This window comes from Chiroxiphia lanceolata, chromosome 10 (assembly GCF_009829145.1).
Source record: "Chiroxiphia lanceolata isolate bChiLan1 chromosome 10, bChiLan1.pri, whole genome shotgun sequence".
NCBI classification, from domain to species: domain Eukaryota; kingdom Metazoa; phylum Chordata; class Aves; order Passeriformes; family Pipridae; genus Chiroxiphia; species Chiroxiphia lanceolata.
The window spans coordinates 10,436,917-10,454,937 of NC_045646.1; the positions used below are offsets into that span (position 1 = coordinate 10,436,917).

An 18,021-nucleotide genomic window follows, 5' to 3' on the forward strand; every position below is an offset into this window, starting at 1 on the left:
GCAGCTCCAAGAATCACGTCATGTGCCTGAGAGCCTTGTCCAAACACTTCTTGAGCTCTGGCAGGCTTGGTGCTGTGACACTGCCCTGGGGAGCCTGTTCCATCCTCTGGGTGAAGAACCTTTCCTAGTATCCAACCTAAAGCTCCCCAGTCTTCATGCCATTCATGCCATTCCCTCGGGTCTTGTCACTGGTCACCACAGAGAAGAGATCAGTGCTACCCCTCCCCTTGCCCTCACAAGGAAGGTGTAGACTGTGATGAAGTCTCCCCTCAGTCTGTCCAGTGTAAATTCCAGGGGTTCTGGAAGGAGGAAGCAAAGCATCCTTAGCGCAGCCCTGGCTGCCCTGGGCCATGGTTACTTCAGGGCAGCCCTGCATGGCCACACAGCCAGGGTCCTCCTGCCTGTCCCAGCAGTACAGGACACCAGCGTGCAGCGCTTCAGCAGCAGCTCGCTCCTTCTCCAGGGAAAATACAGCATCCCTGTCCCATGCCACAGCCAACGGTGGTGAGGCTGAACAATCACGGACACAAACCTTCTTACCTGCTTTGTACAACACCTTTGTGAAACAGCCATTAAAAACCTCCAAAACAGAGCAAGCGCAAGGTGAAAAATTGTGATTTAATAGCCATGACTTGATAAAAGCATCCAAACGAGTCTGAGGTCATATATACCATCTCCTGGAAAATGTTGCTGTGGGGAAGGTTTCGCTGGTCCCCCGAACTCACACTCCTGGGTTGCACACAAACTAAGCAGTGCTGTCACATCTCTGGGCAGGTGCCTCTGGGAGACAGCCACAGGCAGCAGCAAAGCAATCAGGGAAGTCACCCTCCATCTCCCATCAGAGGAAAAGGAGAGGAAACCAATTTCAAACAAACATAATAGAGACCCAGCAGTGTGCTGTCTCTGGCACTGTAGCCCAAAGAGGGATTTCAGAAGATGCATCGTCATTTTTTACTTCCCCTACTTCCAAGAGCTGCATGGGGAGAGTGTGTTCTGCTCTACCAGTTGGTGAGGATGGGATTCAGGGTTCACCTCACCCCACTTCAGCATGCTAAAAGCCATTTCATGCCACTGGAATGGTTCAGCTGTGCTTGCTTGGTCAGCAGACAGAGAACAGGCATCACCACAGAACAGCTCATCCCACCTTCCTTCCCAAAGGGCATCCAAGATGCTCTTTGGTGACACCCACTCTCTCAGGAACCAACCTGGTCCTCTAACTTTGGGGGAGATGAGAAGCTCTAGCACTCTTCTGCAGATCTACAGCAGCCTTTCTGATGCTGGAGTCCTAACAAATTTGGTTGTAAACATCCACCCTTATATCCCAGAACAAAGAGGCAGAGACTGAGAAAGCACTGCAGTATCTGTTGAAGAGGGCAATGTCCCTGGGTGCACCAAACCAAAGAGCAGTTACAGCAGGGAGAAGTTTTGGCAGTCTTGGGGTGTGCAGGCTGCTGGCTTGACCTAATGTCCTAAATACCTTGGCTTCCTATCAATTAACACCACCTCATGTGACACAGTTGGGACTCACAGCCCAATTGTTATAGGAGTCACAGAAACAAATCTGGATAACCAGAATAAGAGGTCAGCTTTATGGGTTAGTTTACAAAGAATCCTCAGAAAATGCTCATCTGAGTAGTGCAGATAAGCCATCCAGACGAGTGCACTTTGTAGAGTGGAAGAAAATATCACAGGAGAAGAAATATTAAATACATATATTTATTATGTTTCTTTTCTTATAAATATTCAATTAATTTCATAAAAATGAAAGTAACAGAACCCTTTCAAGACAAAAGTTTAGTTTGTCTTAGAAACAATACACTTTTAGGACAAAACCAACATACTACATAAAAAACAAAGGGCCATTTAAATAAAGGACATAATAATATTGTGCTTAAAGCTCTGTTGATATCCACAAGGAATAAGGAATGTTGTAGTGTGTAGACCAGGTGTAGGACATGCTTTGTATAGCTGTTATTTTCTTAGGTACTAAAGGAAGAACATGATGCTTTAGTGCACTTTAACAAAAAATACCCCAAAGCAAAGCTTTCTCCTCCAACTCTGTCCCTTTGTGCAATGTTTGCCATCTTCAGTAGTAGAAGCAGCCAAATGCAGCTACCACACAAAACAGGCTGTCCTGGGGAAAACAGAGAAAGGTTCCGTGTTAGTCAAGGCAAGCTCTTTGCTAGCCTAGTGGAATGGGAAAACCTCAGGGAACGTTTAGACCAGAGCATCACCTTCCTTTGTAATATATAGCAACTTTCTGTCTTTTGTTCACCTCACTTTTGGTGTAACCTGGGTCAGTGCATCTGAATGCCAGAAGTGCCTCACTTTCCTCCATCCACACTCCCACAGGTGTCTGGGTGCCAGTTTCAAATAAAAAAATAATGAAGTTAAACCTCGACTTCTACTCAGTCCTGGATTTCAGCCATGCTCCATGACTGCAGTTCAGCAAGGCACAGAGAAGACTGTGTCTTGTGCTTCCTCTCCCCACCTGTAAAATGGCATGACTATAATGACTTCTGTACAGTACTGTGTGACCTACTCAGGACAGAAGTTTCACTATGTCGGATATTATATCTAAGTATGTTATGTGAATGAGGACATAAATCATACTGTTTCCATAGTCTTGGTTCATTCCTTCTACTGGTTGTGGTTTTTTCTGCTCCATACTTAAGGTCTCTCTGGCTCTCATACAAAAGCAAGTAGCCTTACACTTCCCATGGGAATCCAGCTGGTACTTACATTCATGAACACGTCGTGAGCACAGCTGTCAGTGTCAGCGTCCCAGAAACATCGCGCGGCCATGCTAAACAAAGGAGCCAGAGCAGAGACATTACCCAGAGTTCATGTGTGAGGACCTAAGTGATCACAGATACTTTCCTCGAAAATCAAACTGAGCTTTCTTTAAAGATAAAGGAATTGGGAAGTGTTCTCCTGAATCCCATGCCTACATCTCCACTGCTGAACACCACATGCTTTGATCCCCTCTGTATGTGGCTCAAGCTCCATCTTCAAGCTCATCACGTATCAACCCTGCTACCTCCACTGTGCAGCAGGGCTTGAACCTCATTGGTATGGTGTGTAAGAATCTTTGACTTCTGGCCTATGTGTATTGGTGACTGATTTAGCTTATTTGTCCTTGTCCTTCACCTCCTGCACCCTCATGGTACATACTCCCAACTTATTTATAGGAAGCGATCGTATTCCTTGGCAGACGCCGTGTTACTAGACCACGAGCTAAGCTCTTCCAGTCTTTTTGTATCTATACCTTCTGTTCCCTGAACATCCTGCTGGACTTCTACACCTGCTTCAGTCCAAGCCTTACCCTGAGGACAAGTAACCGGACCATAACAGGGTATTACAGATGAGACCTCGCTGCTGCCTTGTCTGATGTCACTGACATTCCCCCTTCTTTGCTGCAAGTGTCCCAGTCCCTGCCTGCCCCAGTCAGTCTCAGCTGATGGGATTCCTCTTTGTGGCACACCATGTCGTTCCCAGTCCCTACATGTATGACTTACTGTTCTAAGACTGCTGAATTTAATCTCTTCTATTACCTTAGCCCTCAAGGTTATCCTGGTTTTTTGTTTTTTGCTGTACAGTATTCCACTCTGCCTCTGGAACACCCTGGTTACCCAGTATTTTGCATTAAGGATGTTGGTGACCATTCATTAATGTTGCCTCCTGTCTGTTGCAAATCAGAGAATTTCCCCACAGGCTGCTCTGTCAGCCTGTGTTGTTGGGCTTCACATTTCCACCTCACTGAACTGTTCACCCTGGTATAGTGCTTCTGGAGCAGTCTGACTGCAGCTGGACATTCCTGACAAAAGCCTGAGCAGCAGGTACAAATATTTCTCTCTGACCCCCAAAACACTGAGGCAGCTCTGCTGCACTTATCTTCTGCTGGAGTACCAGGAACAATAATAAAGATAAGCCCAGCAGATAAAGCACATAAACCTTGTGGGCTGTTCTCTTTCGTCTTCTCCCTACCCAGTAGTAATAATGGAAAGCTACAGCCCGCTACTGCAGCCAAGAGGAATTCTTTTGTCTGACTGCAGGCATCTGGAGCTGACTGCAAGTGCTCAGCACCCACATGGGAATTTGGCTCGGTTCCCAGGACAGTAGTGCAGGGGGATTATTGATATTTAAACTTCTGAAAAATGCCTACCTGGGATGATTAAATGTAAATGAAATGCTTATGGAAATCTGGCTTTAGACAGAAGTGAGTTACCATGGCTCTTTTGCTCCAGCAGGGCCTTGGGAAGGGATGGGGTCTGTGCCCTAGTTCATCATGAATACAAAATAAAATGCTTCTGCAACACTCCTCACCAATGCTTCTCAGCATTTCAGGTTGCTAAGAACCACCATAGAACCCATTATCACTGGCTAATTCAATCAGCCACAACCTAAACCCTCAAGTGCCACTTAAAGAGAAAAGAAAGTGCTTTACACTTTATCATCTGCAGAGAGATCTTTGTACCTAGCAAAGCTGGAAGCAGCTTCCAAAGGAATAAACCACACCCAAACCCAACAAACATGATAGAAAGACAATTAGAAAACTTACTTCACTCCTTCTCCTCTCTGTTCTCCAATCACAACCTGCACCACCATTTTGTACCTGTCAAATCCCTCCTCTGGAGACAGAGAAAAAAATAATAGTGAGAGCAACAATTTGTTTAAAATATGAGCCCATAACAGGACCCTAAATGCTAAAGATTTCTGGCTACAAAGCAAGTGTCCTTTACAAGCCCATGCAAGTAGCCAAGTGGACAGATTGCCTTGTGGCTTCATTTTCCTAGCATGGAGTACCATGGTTTTACTGGAGCTAAAGGGTGAACAGAGTAGTTGGCCTCTACCAAAAGATGCATCTAAGGCAGAAGACACCCCTGAGCAGCCACACTATATGTCAACATTCTGCTTTGACAACTTTCAAGAGCTGACCATATGGAAAGAACATAAATGAGGCTGCTGTGGAAAAAAATGCAAATTGAAAAAAATTGCCTTATTTTAAAACTGTTCTGATGCAAAGGTATTGTAGGGATTCTTCTGCCATACAGGTGTTTCCTTTGCTTCTGAGTGGGATAAAAGGCCCCATAAAAGCATATGTGGGTCTGTGTTATGTGTCTGCAGACATATGCAATTGTTTTACAATAGCAAAGAAACACCTCCGGGGCACAGACCAGATCCAATCAGGCCATGGCAATGTTCCAGAAGCCAAATCAGAACAAGCATGTTTAAAATCAAATATGGATCCTAATGCCTGTCTTCAACAAAGCAGTGTCCCAGGAAGACTCCGGCGCATTGTTTCCACTGGAGGATTGAACACAACAGGCTGGGTCTGTTATAACATCCACCACGTCAATGCTTATCAGAGATACCAGCTGATACAGCGGCCACACGGGGCCAGCCTTGCTTCAGGCTGCTGCAACTGTGTTTACACATTACTACAGCCAAGCCCTGTGCATATGAGCTCGGCATCAACACGTGCTGGGCCTACAGCTGCTGCTGGCTTTAAAGCAGATGTGCAAATCTGGGAGAAGCATCAATCCGTGGCACCTGCCGAGGGTGACAGTCCGGCCATGCCACTGCATCAGGCCAGACCAGCAGATGGAGCACCAGCCTGCCCCAGGAGGAAAGCAGAAAAAAAAAAGTGGCTGTGCCAGCACACACATCCATATACTTGTCCCAGCACAGGACTCAGGAAACACCTGCTGGAGCTTGCAGTTTCCTTCTTGAACTCAAAAATATTGGAGGGTATCCTGTGCAGCACCACCACAACCTTCTTCCAGTGCTGTAAGGCTGTAGTCAGACCCCTCCTTGTCTGACTGCTCCTCTCTCCCCCTTCCCTGCGCCCTCTGAGCCTTGTTCTGATCTCCCTGCTATTCCACTCTGACCCAACTCTGACCTAACTCGCAGCAGAAAAAAAGCAGGAATGGTTCTTTTTATGGAAGCAAGAAGCAATGAAGCATCACTTCTTTCTTCTTTCCAGTGCCCTTCTTCACCTCTGCAGCCCCTCCTGACATCCCACACTAGCCAAGTTACACAAAAACAGATCCTGTCTGCTTGAATTAGATCTTCGGTTCCGCAGGCGAGGAATGTATATATAGGACAGATTGTTTCATAACAGTAGACTCGAGTCAGTCAACAGGGAAGGAATAGGTTTCAAGAATAAAAGAGGAAAGAGAGATTTTGTCAAAAGGGAGACGACATGGTAAGAAGAGAAATTACTTCCCCAGCAGACCTCCTTACCTTTCAGTCTGTCTTTTATTGTCTCTGATAAGGACTTTGTAAGCTCAGGCATTTCCTCTGGGTTGTACTGTACATTGGCCAGCTTCTCCTTCAGTATCGCATGGATGCATTCTTTTACTGAGGACGATTTAAATCTATCAGGGAAAAAAAAGCAGCAACAGAAAGCCCCAAAAGTTCACACAACATGTAGAAACATACACAACCCCACCTGGGAAAATGTAGCTTTCACACACTTAAGAAAAAATGACAAATCAAAAACCACGGGGGAAAAAAACCGTGCTAAGATGGAGATACTTAACCAGCCCTGCCAAAAGCCAAACACCCATGAAAAGGTGCGAAAACAGCCTTCTTGGAAGTTGCCCCTCCAGCAGCATCCTCTACCCGAGCGCATGTCAAAGTTGGTCAGGGAGCCCAGTGCCCCCCATCTCCCAAACCCTCGGGGCTCCCCCATTCCCAACACACCCCCCCAGCCCCTCCTGCCCAGGGAGCCCTCCCCGACAGTCCCACCGCAGCTCCCACATCCCCAGGGCCAACCCCCCCTAGTCCAAGGCCCCCACCATCCCCTCTCCCTACCAACCCCCCCCCCCTCCCCCGGCTCACCGGTGCTGGAGGCCGGGCCGAAGGCTGTAGGTGTTGCCGGCCCCATCGTCCGGGCCCAGCTCGCCCATGGCCGCGGCCCCCGCAGCCTTCCCGGCGTTGGGTTACCGGGACAACCCCCGCCGCTTCCGCCGCTCCCACCGCCCGCCCCCGTCGCGTCAGCGCCGCGTCACCGCCGTCGGGGGGAGCGGGATCGGGGGATGCGGAGTCACCGACCCGGGCGTATTTCCTACCCTTGTTTAAAAAAAAAAAAAAAGGCAACAGAAACAAAACAACAACAAAAAAACCCCCAACCCCCAAAACCAACCAACAACAACCCCCCCCAAAAACCCCACAAACCGAAAACCCCAATAATTATTTTGACTAATTTTTGCGATTAAAAAACTTGCCCGATAACGTAATTGGTAAATAAATGGTAAATAACTGCTGTGATGATTGTAAACTATTTTAATAGTTGTATTAATGGTAAAATTTTGTTGTGGAAGACACTGAGATCCCATGAGCAGCAGCTGAGGGCAGTGAGAGAATGAGGTAAGATGGCCTGGCCTCTCTGGGTGCTTCCCTGATGCCCCCATCCTGCCTCAAATCAGCAGCTGCAGCCTCTGTGTGCACCCTCACCCAGGACTCAGTGGGCTGGAGCAGCTGTGGGTGTCAACAGGGCAGAGGGGTCCCTGTGCCCAGAGACATGCCTGCCAGATCCTGGCCTCAGCTGGATGGGGGCTGTGATGGTGTCCCAGCCCCAGGAGCCTTGCTGGGAGGGCCTGGATGCTGAGGGACAGTGGGTGCAGGTGGAGGAGAACATAGCCTGGACTCATTGCCTTTGCAAAGCCTGTTCCCCTGATTTTTGCCTGTGTGTTGCTGCCAGGCCTTGTACTCTTTTCCTGCCTCTGGACCATGCATCCCAGCCGTCAGAGAGAAGGTCCCAGCCTTGCTCCTTTCCTCCAGGAACTTCTTAAATCCTCCAGAAAGGCCTAAAATTCTTGCTCCCTGATATCCTTCCCTTATCATAGCCCTGTGCTCTTTTCCCTGCCTGCAGCTGCTGTCTGTCCCAGACAGCTACATGTGACGCAGCCCCTCCTGAGCTGACATTCTGCTTACCCCACAGTTTATCTCGATGCAGCGATCTCCACGATCCTTCCTGCGTACAGTGAGTGACGCGACTGAGAAAGGTCCCTGTGCGCTTCACCCAGCTCCGAATGGAAACAGTGTGAAGGCACAGCCAGTGCCGGTGCAGAGCGTGCTGCTGCCAGGATTGAGGTGCTGGAGGGGGCCATCACCTGTGACAGGGCTGGGAATGACTGGAGGTGCCCCTTGGGTACAAGAGGTGCACTGGGAGGCAGAGGGTACAGCTGCTGCAGTTTTGCTTGGGATGCATGGTCATATCCCAGCTGGTGCCAGGTCCTGCCCCAAACTGATCTGAGCACAGATGGGTTGATGGGATCCCAAGCAGCAGCAGCTCTTGATTTCTACAGACTTTAGCAGCACCACTTGCTAGAGATGGACCGTCAGAGTCCTTAGTACCACCGGGCTCTGCCCGCAGTAGGATCAGCACCTCACTGCCATGCTGAAGGTGATGGTGGCCCCATGCCATACCCTTGTGGCACCTTCCCATCACAGTTACCATTGCTCTGCCCAGGCCCTGCAGGTTTCCGCTTGCTGAAGGAACATTTTCGTGCCTCTGTTCCATCCCTCCGCTTACTCACTGCCTACCGCTGCTTACTCACACCCACAGGCTGCTGCCTGTCCCCACAGGGTCAGGTGCTGTTCCTCATGCAAATAATTTGCAGAGACCTTCCTAATTTCCAAGAAGTATCTGAAAGACCTCAACACTCTTCCGTGTTTATCTGCAAACACTATTAACTGTTTCCTCTTCTTACCCAAGCCATTCACCTCCCACCTGGGTCAGACCCACAGATGTGAATTCAGTTAAACTGTTGGGGGAAGGATCTTTGGAACCTGTGAGTTTCTCTTCCTGAGCATCTTTTTGGGGTAACTTGTGTTCCTCATTTTATTTGGGAAGCTTTACTTTCCCTGGACTTCAAAGTCATTTAGCTCTGGACTCCAGTCAGCTCATCTGTGTTTGATCATGGCTCTTTTTCATCTTCCAAATTTTCAGTGCTCCTTAAATACCCCAGATACTTGTAAGCCATATTGGGTCTGACCCTCTACCCTTTGACTCTGGTGATAGCTGTGTGCCCTGACAGTGATGGCTGCAGGAGACTAGAACCTCCTCTGCGTCCCAGCTGCGTTGGTGGGACTCTCACCGACTCAGTGGGCCACATTCTTGTTGGGGAAAAAAAGGACATTTGTGCTCCTATGAAGTGGTGTGATGTGCTTGCTGAAGTTACTCTCTCTTAGTTTTAAAGAATAAACTGTTTTCTCACTTACTCCTCTTTCTCCTTCCTTTTTAGACCTTCTTTTCCTCTTTTGGTGGCCAAATAGCAAAGGACTGTCCCATGGAATTTACTATATTCAAGCTCACATAAAGTGACCCCTCAGCAAACCCCCAAGGTGTACCATCCACCCCATTGGGCTGGAGGGGATTTACCAGCATGACAGGGTGCAGCAGCATGGTTTGAGCCAGGCTGTTTTTCTTGGTGCTGGAGAACCTGGTGAAAGAGCCAGCAGGAGCTACGTTGGTCTGGCAGGGTGCAGGCAGGGTGCAAAGCCTTCCTGAAGCCTGGTGGCTGCTGTGGGACTGGGGCTGGGCTCCTCTACGATGCTGACACCTGGGGCACATGCTGGGCTGGGGCACGGCATCGCTGCTCACCTCGCTTTCCTCCGCAGCGGCTTCCTAACAGCGAGATTGATCTTTTCTTTTATTCTTTTCATCACTTGTAGTTTTTTTTTCTCAGAAAAAAGGGCATCTAGCCATTGTTGGTTTCTCGTGGACGTGGCAGCCTCCCCGCCTCGGGTACCGGCTTACACCCATTTCAAGCGTGCATTGGAAAGTTTGAGCAATTCATGCTATGATTTTAATCAGAGCCCTCTGATGCTGCCGCATGGGGCGGGGAGGATGAGCCAGTTTTTCCTGCTGATCCCTGCCTCGAAAAGTCGTGATCTCGGCAGTGATACCCATCACATCTTATGCCTTTAGAAATCAAGACATGTGACAAGTGCCAAACAAGCCTTCCCCAACCTGGCCCAGATACCTGGTGTCAGCATTTAGGGTCACAAAACCTCAAGGCAGAAAAGCCTCCTTGCTATAAGCTTCCATATTTCCTGAAGTTCATTTTAGTTTAGTTTGGTTAGGGTTTTTTGAGTGGGAATGCAGAAAATTGTGAAAGAAGAGGTGATGTCCACCTCAAAACCCACCTACACCCTTGCACATGGTGGAGAGCACTCCCTTTGCCACCCATTCAGGCAGCGCGGTGGCCTCTGGCCAGGTGGCATAGAGAGGTGACAAGGTAGGCACAGTTCCCAGCCTTGCTCTTGCAGCCCAAGCAGGGCCAGCAGCTCATGAGAAAGGAATGGTGCTGCAGTGCAGGAGGAGGCTGGAAAAGAAGACCCAGGACAGGCTGGATTGAGCCACCCACCCGGGGTGAGCCCTGTCTGCCCCAGTTCAGAACCCCCTCCTTGGCCATCCCAATTTGACCATCACAGTAGTGTTAGATTAATGGTTTGACTTGATGATCTTAGAGATCTTTCCAATCTTAACGATTCTATGATTCTATGAAGTTAGGGGTGGCTCCCCCAGCCCACTTGCCTGCCAGGGCCATGTTTGAAAGTGAGAGGTGAGCAAGCCCCAGCCCTGCAGCTCATTTCTGAAAGCCTGGAAAGTAATGAAATCGTCATTAGAATCACATCCTTCACCCCAATTATTAATTTTCCCCTGTGACAGTTTCCAAAATTGCGAGGCACCGAGGCTGTGTTCGAGAGAAGTGGAGGAGCTGCTTTCACCTCTGGTTATTTCCTATGCAAGTATTAGTCAGTGTGGTGAGTGGGGAACATCGATGGTGGAAAAACTATAGAAGTCTTCTGCAAATTTCACCCCAATAACAGTATCCTGGCTCTGGGCACCTGCCTTTGCTCTCTGCAAATCTATCATAAAAAACACCCTGAAGGCGGCAAACCTTCTCCTTCTCCTTCTCCTTCTCCTTCTCCTTCTCCTTCTCCTTCTCCTTCTCCTTCTCCTTCTCCTTCTCCTTCTCCTTCTCCTTCTCCTTCTCCTTCTCCTTCTCCTTCTCCTTCTCCTTCTCCTTCTCCTTCTCCTTCTCCTTCTCCTTCTCCTTCTCCTTCTCCTTCTCCTTCTCCGTCTCCTTCTCCTTCTCCTTCTCCGTCTCCTTCTCCTTCTCCTTCTCCTTCTCCTTCTCCTTCTCCTTCTCCGTCTCCTTCTCCTTCTCCTTCTCCTTCTCCGTCTCCGTCTCCTTCTCCTTCTCCTTCTCCTTCTCCTTCTCCTTCTCCTTCTCCTTCTCCTTCTCCTTCTCCCTCTTCTCCCATCCCATCCCATCCCATCCCATCCCATCCCATCCCATCCCATCCCATCCCATCCCATCCCATCCCATCCCATCCCATCCCAGTGGGAGCAGCCTACCAATAGGTGCCCCATGGCTACCCAGACCCTCCCTGTCTACCCAGTGCCACATGTCCCCCAATACCCCACTGCCTTGGGCACCTGTTGGGAACACCCATGGGTGCCTGGGAACCCAAGACAGCTTTTACTTATGTGCCAGGCTTGGAATTGAGGACCTGTCCCATGTGGCCCCTGCCTGCTCCATCCCTGAAAGATTTCCCCAAAAAGGATTCAGGCTCAGAGGTGCCTGTCCCTGCTGCTCGGTAGCTGGTTGCCTGCGTGGGAAAGCAAGGAGGGGAAAGAGGCCATGTATGGCTCAGCTGATCCCTGCCTCCGAGGGGAGGAAGCTGGGGGCAGGAGGCAGCCCGGGTTTCCCTCTGGGGGAGAGACGGGCACGTTTCATTTCCACCCAACCCTTACAGCGTACGACAGAGAACAAGCTGCCGCTGCGGGGGAGAGAGAGCCGGGGCCGGCAGAGCACGTACAGCACAGCACATCGCGTCTGCCTGGGGACCCACCGCCTCACCACTGCTCCAGGTGCCTCGAAGACGACGTGGGGCAGAATGGAGGTGGCCCTGGCTGGCCTCTGTGCCATCCTGCTCTGCTGTGGGCCCACACTGGCCTGCTGCCGCCGGGGTAGGTACTGGAGTGTGGCGTGCTCGCTGGCATGGCGTTTGTCATTTGTAGCTCTTGGAAGATATCTAAAAGCTAGTCTAACTAACTAAGAATCTGGCATCAAGAAGGCAAAGACCCCAAAGCTTTTGGGTACGTGTGGCTGAAACAAAGGACATGGGGATGTTTGAGGCAGAAGCAGGATTAACAGACGGGGAAGGGCACACAGCCCTGACACCAGAGCTGTGTTGTGGCACAGTGACTGTAGTTAGGGTTTGAAGGGTTTGCCGGTGCCATGTGGGGTCTGGTGTTTTCTGCTCTGGCTTGGCTTCAGTCTGTGCCCTTGGGCTGCAACTCTTGTTTTGGACTTGACACTGAGGGAGCCAGGGTCCTTGCTCTGGATGAAATTTGGGGAAGGAGAGGTTGAGGGGAAGGGGTGAGTCTCGGCAGAGCAAGTGAAGCCCTGGTGAAGGTAAATTTTTTAATGACAGGGACTTTTCAAAGCCTTGGTGGTTTGAATCACTTGGTCAGGTAACCCATGTGAAAAATGCCTCTTCCCACTTTTTTTGCTCTGAACAGAAATTAGTGCAACAACTACTGTGTTCTTCTGTGTGCCTGGCCCATGTTCGCAGCATCCCTGCTACCCAGAGGGGTTGAACCTGCAGGCATAATGGGAAGGGAAATGTGGTGAAGCAGCAAGCCAAGAGGCCTGTGGCTGTAGCTGACTGCCCTCTGTGCTGGGAACAGCCTGGCAAGCTCATCTGAGACCTCCAGGGTGGGGTGCACACAGTTTGGGGACAGGCAGCTGGAAAGGGATGGCATTGTAAGCTCTGGGTTGCTCTGACCTGTTAGGTGGTCTCAGGATGGAGACAGCAAATACTGTACCATGGGCAGCCCCTGCCTGCTCTGAGGTCCAAGCATAGTGCAGTGGGGAGAGCCAGAGCATCCCAGCAGGCAGCCAGGCATGAGATGGGTTGCACTGGAGGGCACTGCCCCGACCCAGGACTCAGTCCTTCTGCTCACTTTCAGAGTCAGCATCAGCTGGAGGGAAGATGACTCAGACATCAAAATATAGCATAGATTTAAAAATAATACAACCCTCAACGTTTGTTTTCCCCAGTGCAGTTGTTCTGTGCCAATTTTAGTTAGCGCAGAGCACAACTTGCTCTGCTGAAACCACTTCATAGTACAGTTACTAACTCTGAGGGTCCCCCTCCAGCCAGCAGGCACACACTCAGGAGGGAAGAGACATGGACTAATGTACCTCGCTGTGACCCAGAGTAATGAAGTGGACTGGGCTTGCATCCCAGGCTCCTGCACGGGGGGTATGACTGTTTCTGAGATCTATGCCTGCTGTAACCGTGTCTGCTCCTTGTTTCCTCTCTCCCAAACAGTGACTATCTTCCCATCAGTGTTAACTTTCCATGAAGGTGGCATAGCCACCTTCTCCTGCAATATCTCCATGGAGAGTGACTCTGGCTCAGAGTACAGCCTCAACTGGTACAAGGACAGCAACCACAGCCAAGCCCAAAAAATAGCTGAGATCAGCTCAAACAACCCCAGGATGGAGACGGAGAAGTACCGGCTCACCAACCACACTCCTGTCTTCAAGATTGAGATCCGGAACCTCCACCAAAATGACTCAGGCTCATACTACTGTGGATTGATCACCTTCTTTGAACCCAATAAATTCCTTTTGATGGAGAGCAACCGGTCCCAGCTGATGGTCACAGGTCAGGCTTGGGGCTGAGCTGATGGGTAACACATTGTAGCTCCAGGGCTTAAGGCAGACAGTACCCTGCTGGTGGAGGATCTGACATGGATCAGGAGAGCACAGCCCTGCCCTTTCCCCCTCCTTTGCATTCAGGGTTGAGGTCCAGGAACACAGGCTAACCTCCCTGTGAACACTGCATCTGGATGTGGTCCTGATGCAGGAGGTCTCCATCCTGCTGGGGCTGTGTCCCCAGTAATGCTGTGGGGAGAAGCAGTTCTTACCCACTGATGGAGGCTGAGACCAGTGTAGGGAACTGCCTTCATCCTTGAACAGCTCCTCTGGGGACAAGGAATTGTGTTTGGGGTGATGACCAGGGCTCAGACACCTCAAACAGCCAGTGTCGGTGTAGATACTGACATTGCAAAATAATGCTCTGTGAGGGTCTGATAGTCCCACGGTGTGTGAGACTGAGATCTTGCAGCAGTCTGCCATATCCTTGCTTGACAGCAGAGGGGCTTTGTGGGGCTCAAACTGACCTTTTATAAAAAGGAAGAACTCTGCAAAAGTCACTGTCTTCCACAACATCTCTTCCCAATGCAAGCTGATGCTGTGCTGACTCCAGGATGTGGACATGGCAGGGAGGCCTGGGGCAACTGTGTCCTCCATGGGGCTCTGCTGAGCATAGAGTCATGCCACAGGACTGCCTGCAGGTGCAGAATGGAGCCTTGTCCCTCTGCACCCCAACTCTCAGAGGTGTGGGATCATCTTCACCACCTATAATGGGAAGGAATGGGACATATCCAAAACATCTCCCATGTCAGCCCAAAATCAGGGCCCCTGGAGGGATGGTGGGGCTGTGGCAGCCTTTCTGGGGCTGAGTCTGTTCTGAGCACAGCCCCCATGTTCCTCTGTTGCCTTTCACAAGAACTATAGAGACCATTTTCCACTCTTGACCTGCTGTTTTTGAATGGCTATTGCAGCAGCCCCTGAGATGAATCCCACTGAGGAGCCAGAGATAGAGGAAGGCAACCCCTCAGACCACATCAAGGCCATGCTCCTGGGCATCCTGCTTCTGGCTGGGGTGATTTTGCTGCTGATCTTTGGCTACCTCACCATCACATACAGGAGAGGAGGTACGATACCCCTGGGGGCCATGCAAACCCAGCCTGGGACTAGGGATCGGGCAGATGTCTGCAGCTCCTTGGGGTGCATGGGCTGGTTCAACGTGCTAAACTCTGCTGTGACATATCCCTATGGGACAGACATCTTCATGCCTGGGGGAGATGGGGGCTTCAAGCCCTGCTTGCCCACTGTAGAGCCCCCAGACCACATGCAGTGGCTCTACACCACTCCTTGGTGTGGTGCCTTAATGCTGCACATGAAGCCCTCCCATGCCCCTTGCCCAGGCACCTTTGGAGCATCTCATTATCACCCTGCTGCAGCACAGGGCATTACCTCAGCCACTCTGCAGGCACCCCAGGGGCTCTCACAGGGGGCTCCCCTGCATTCCATTAATTCAAATTAAACTCTAGACTGTGGGCTGGTGTCTCACTTGTCCTTGTAATGCTCAGGGTGTTAGATCCTAAGTAGAGAAAGAGTGTGGGGAAATGAGTCCAGCGCTCTCTAAGGCAGGGGAGCTGGGTCAGCTCATGCTGTTGTGGTAAACAAGTCTCTTCTAACCAAGTGTGTTACTTTGCAGATGTGCAGAAACCATCAAGTGAAAACATGTCAGCGGTGAGTTTTCCGCCTCTGTCTCCCTGCCGTGCTGCAGGGGAGCATTGTGGCATCGCTGGGGTGAGCAGGGTGGAGCGTCTCCCTTTATCAGCCCTTCACAAGCATCTTACTTCTGCTGTCTTCTCTGCTGCTGCTTGATCTTTTCTGCACAGCTACAACTGCTTTTCTGCACCTGCAGCAGAACAGTCCCATTACAAAATCAAGAAAAAATGCCCCAGAGAGGATGGGACTCTCTAGTCCAACCCTTTATCAAAGCAGGGCTATCTTTGACAGTGGATTGCATTGCTGTAGAAAATGGGAGAATGTTTCCCCCCAATATATTAAGCTACAATTTATTTTGCTACATTTGGTGCCTGGTTTCTTCTCCCTTTTGCCAAGCATCTCCAGGAGGGATCTGTCTCCATCTTCCCTCCTACCCCATTAATTTGGTAGCTGAAGGCAAGGAGTAGGTTCCCCTGCTCTCTCTCTTCTCTGGGCTGAGCAAACCCAGCCCCAGGCTCTTTTCATGCACACTGTGCCATCTTCAAGCCCAAGGGAGAGGTAGGAAAAGGGCTTCTAGCACATCCCTGCCTTCCACTGCAGGACAGGGAGAGAACTCAGCTTGCCTGCAGAGGCAGAGAACTGAGACACACATGGCTTTGCAGTGAACTGAAGGCTCAAGATCTGGTTCCTCTGGGCACATGCTATCCCAGGTCTGTGCATCTTTCTGCTTTGTATCTCTCTCACCCTCCTGGGATGCCTCAAACCTGATTCTGGCACTTGCTGTAAAAAAGGGGGCTTGTGCTGGTGATGGCAGGTACCTCTGGACGTTGAATCACCACAATGGGGTTTCCTTACAGAAGGAAGAGAAGCCCCCTGTGGTGTCCATATCCACTGTGGACTATGGTGTGCTGGAGTTTCAGAGGGATCAGTGCACCCAGGTACCCCCCAAGACCCAGCCAGCTGACCAGACGGAATATGCCACCATCATCTTCCCAGAGGAGAAACCTGTCACGCCGGAGGGGGGGAAGAAACGTCAGGATGAGAGGACTCGACATCTGTGCTTACAGCCCTGCTGAGGATCAGGGTCCTCCTCACCAGGGTGTGGGGATGAACATGCTACCCTGGTCCCTTGCTCCCACTGCAGTTTGCAGTTGGGAAAAATCCAGCGTACCAGGACTGAAACAACAGAGACGCTGCTGCTGGAGTTGATATCAGACAGTCCTGGCCATGGTGTTATCGTGGCTGTGGGGTGGGTACCACAGGATGAGGAAAGTCCCTGCTGGGCTCCATGTGCTGCCTCTTCACTCAAGGCAGGGAGGATGGGCTGGGAGAAAGCAGTGGCATCAACAGGTCTATCCCAAAGGCGATTTACGTCATGCCTCAATTTTCTACCTCTACCCAGGGCTCTGTGGAGTGGCCCTGCTGCTTCCCTTCCCCAGGTCTGACCCAACTAGGAAAGCACGACTGTTGGAGGAAATGCTAGAGGCCAGAGCTGGAGTGATTCCTGTGAGATGCTGCTCATGGAAACCCAGGGCTGACGGCTTCTGCTTGCTCAGAGGCTGCCTTGTGTTCTGCTATTTAAAGAAATCCCTGGGAAGTGGGCAGTTTTCCTCCTTTCTCCAGGCACTTTCCTTCTCTCCAAGAGGGGAGATCTACCCCTATGTCCTTCCAACGACAGGTAAGAGTCAAATCTGGCCATGGGGGTGAATAAAGGATTTTGCATATGGGGTGTTTGTTCACTTGTCATGGCAAGTGCGTGGGCAGGCAAATAACGGCTCTTGCAGTGCAGGCAAGTGCAGTGCAGCGCTGGGAGGTGGTGGCATCTGTTGTGGTTCCTGGGTCTCTGTGTGAGATATGCAAGCTGCTCTTCCACAAAGCTGCTCTTAATAATTTAAGAGGCTGATGCTCTTTTTCCTCCTGCCCCTGTCTGAGCTGGTCACTCAGGTGCAGCTGCAAACCCAGACACCCCCCTTACCAGACTCGCGCCGGGGCACTCACTCAGCCTGTGGGGACGTGCGTACTTGCTGTACCAAGGGTCTGGCTGCCATCAGCCAGGGCACAGCTCACAGCATGGTGCTCAGTGCAGCTTTCTGGCTCCAAATTTCCACTTTCCCTCTTGAAAGAGGTGCCAGGTCTGTGGCGCCTGCCAGAAACCAGAGCGGAAAGAAATGACAGCTGCTCAAGAGGGGAGAAACCCCGGTAAGGAGTGGCTTTGAAGGCAGCAGAGACCTACCAGGAGACTGTGAAAACCAGTGAAAACAGAGAAGAATCACTTGCATCTCACACTTCAGCAGCACTGTCAGCAGGTTTCTTCTTCACTTACTTCCAGTAAGCCTTGTGGGACCCAGCCTGGGTGCTGGGGGAAGGGGTGAGGCAAGCCAGGCATCACATCTTGTCCTCTGTGGGGACTGGAAAGTCCATGAGAAACTTCCAGAGGGGACCAGATGGGATAAACATCCATTTGGGATGTCTTTCATCTTTCTTCAGGGTGAGAGAGTGGATATGGTGGCCTCCCTTTGTCCCTGGTGCTGCTGAAGGCTTCCAGTAGCCTCCATGGGCAGTGCTGTAACTCCCAAGACATTGACTCAGGCCAATGCATGGTTCAGCCCATCGGGGCATTTTA

General features: G+C 50.7%; 2 protein-coding genes across 3 annotated transcripts; one reads left to right on the top strand and one right to left on the bottom strand.

Annotated features, from left to right (window-relative positions):
* Positions 1-1,702: 1,702 nt before the first annotated feature.
* TCTEX1D2 (Tctex1 domain containing 2) lies at positions 1,703-6,993 on the bottom strand. Of its 2 annotated transcripts, none has more exons than XM_032698384.1 (5): positions 6,847-6,993; positions 6,247-6,380; positions 4,562-4,631; positions 2,743-2,806; positions 1,703-2,134 (listed from the first exon to the last, which is right to left on the bottom strand). In XM_032698384.1, the coding sequence occupies exons 1-5, from the start codon at positions 6,912-6,914 to the stop codon at positions 2,087-2,089; spliced, it is 384 nt and encodes a 127-aa protein (XP_032554275.1). In that variant the 5' UTR covers positions 6,915-6,993; the 3' UTR covers positions 1,703-2,086. The 2 variants fall into 2 exon arrangements, with proteins under 2 accessions (XP_032554275.1, XP_032554274.1); XM_032698383.1 differs by lacking the exon at positions 1,703-2,134 and adding an exon at positions 2,141-2,356 and having other exon boundaries at positions 6,847-6,977.
* A 4,847-nt stretch (positions 6,994-11,840) lies between these two features.
* PDCD1 (programmed cell death 1) lies at positions 11,841-17,106 on the top strand. The gene is made up of 5 exons (XM_032697913.1): positions 11,841-11,992; positions 13,363-13,701; positions 14,666-14,815; positions 15,382-15,416; positions 16,256-17,106. The coding sequence occupies exons 1-5, from the start codon at positions 11,920-11,922 to the stop codon at positions 16,472-16,474; spliced, it is 816 nt and encodes a 271-aa protein (XP_032553804.1). The 5' UTR covers positions 11,841-11,919; the 3' UTR covers positions 16,475-17,106.
* The last annotated feature ends 915 nt before the right edge of the window (positions 17,107-18,021 follow it).

Excerpts from the sequence above, each read along its gene's own strand:
- TCTEX1D2 (XM_032698383.1), bottom strand. The coding sequence starts at position 6,914 with ATGGGCGAGCTGGGCCCGGACGATGGGGCCGGCAACACCTACAGCCTT. Across the intron at positions 6,381-6,846 it reads CGGCCCGGCCTCCAGCACCG|ATTTAAATCGTCCTCAGTAA; the intron begins GTGAGCCGGGGG and ends TTTCCCTGATAG. Across the intron at positions 2,807-4,561 it reads CAGAGAGGAGAAGGAGTGAA|CATGGCCGCGCGATGTTTCT; the intron begins GTAAGTTTTCTA and ends TCCTTTGTTTAG.
- PDCD1 (XM_032697913.1), top strand. The coding sequence starts at position 11,920 with ATGGAGGTGGCCCTGGCTGGCCTCTGTGCCATCCTGCTCTGCTGTGGG. Across the intron at positions 13,702-14,665 it reads GTCCCAGCTGATGGTCACAG|CCCCTGAGATGAATCCCACT; the intron begins GTCAGGCTTGGG and ends CTATTGCAGCAG. Across the intron at positions 14,816-15,381 it reads CATCACATACAGGAGAGGAG|ATGTGCAGAAACCATCAAGT; the intron begins GTACGATACCCC and ends GTTACTTTGCAG.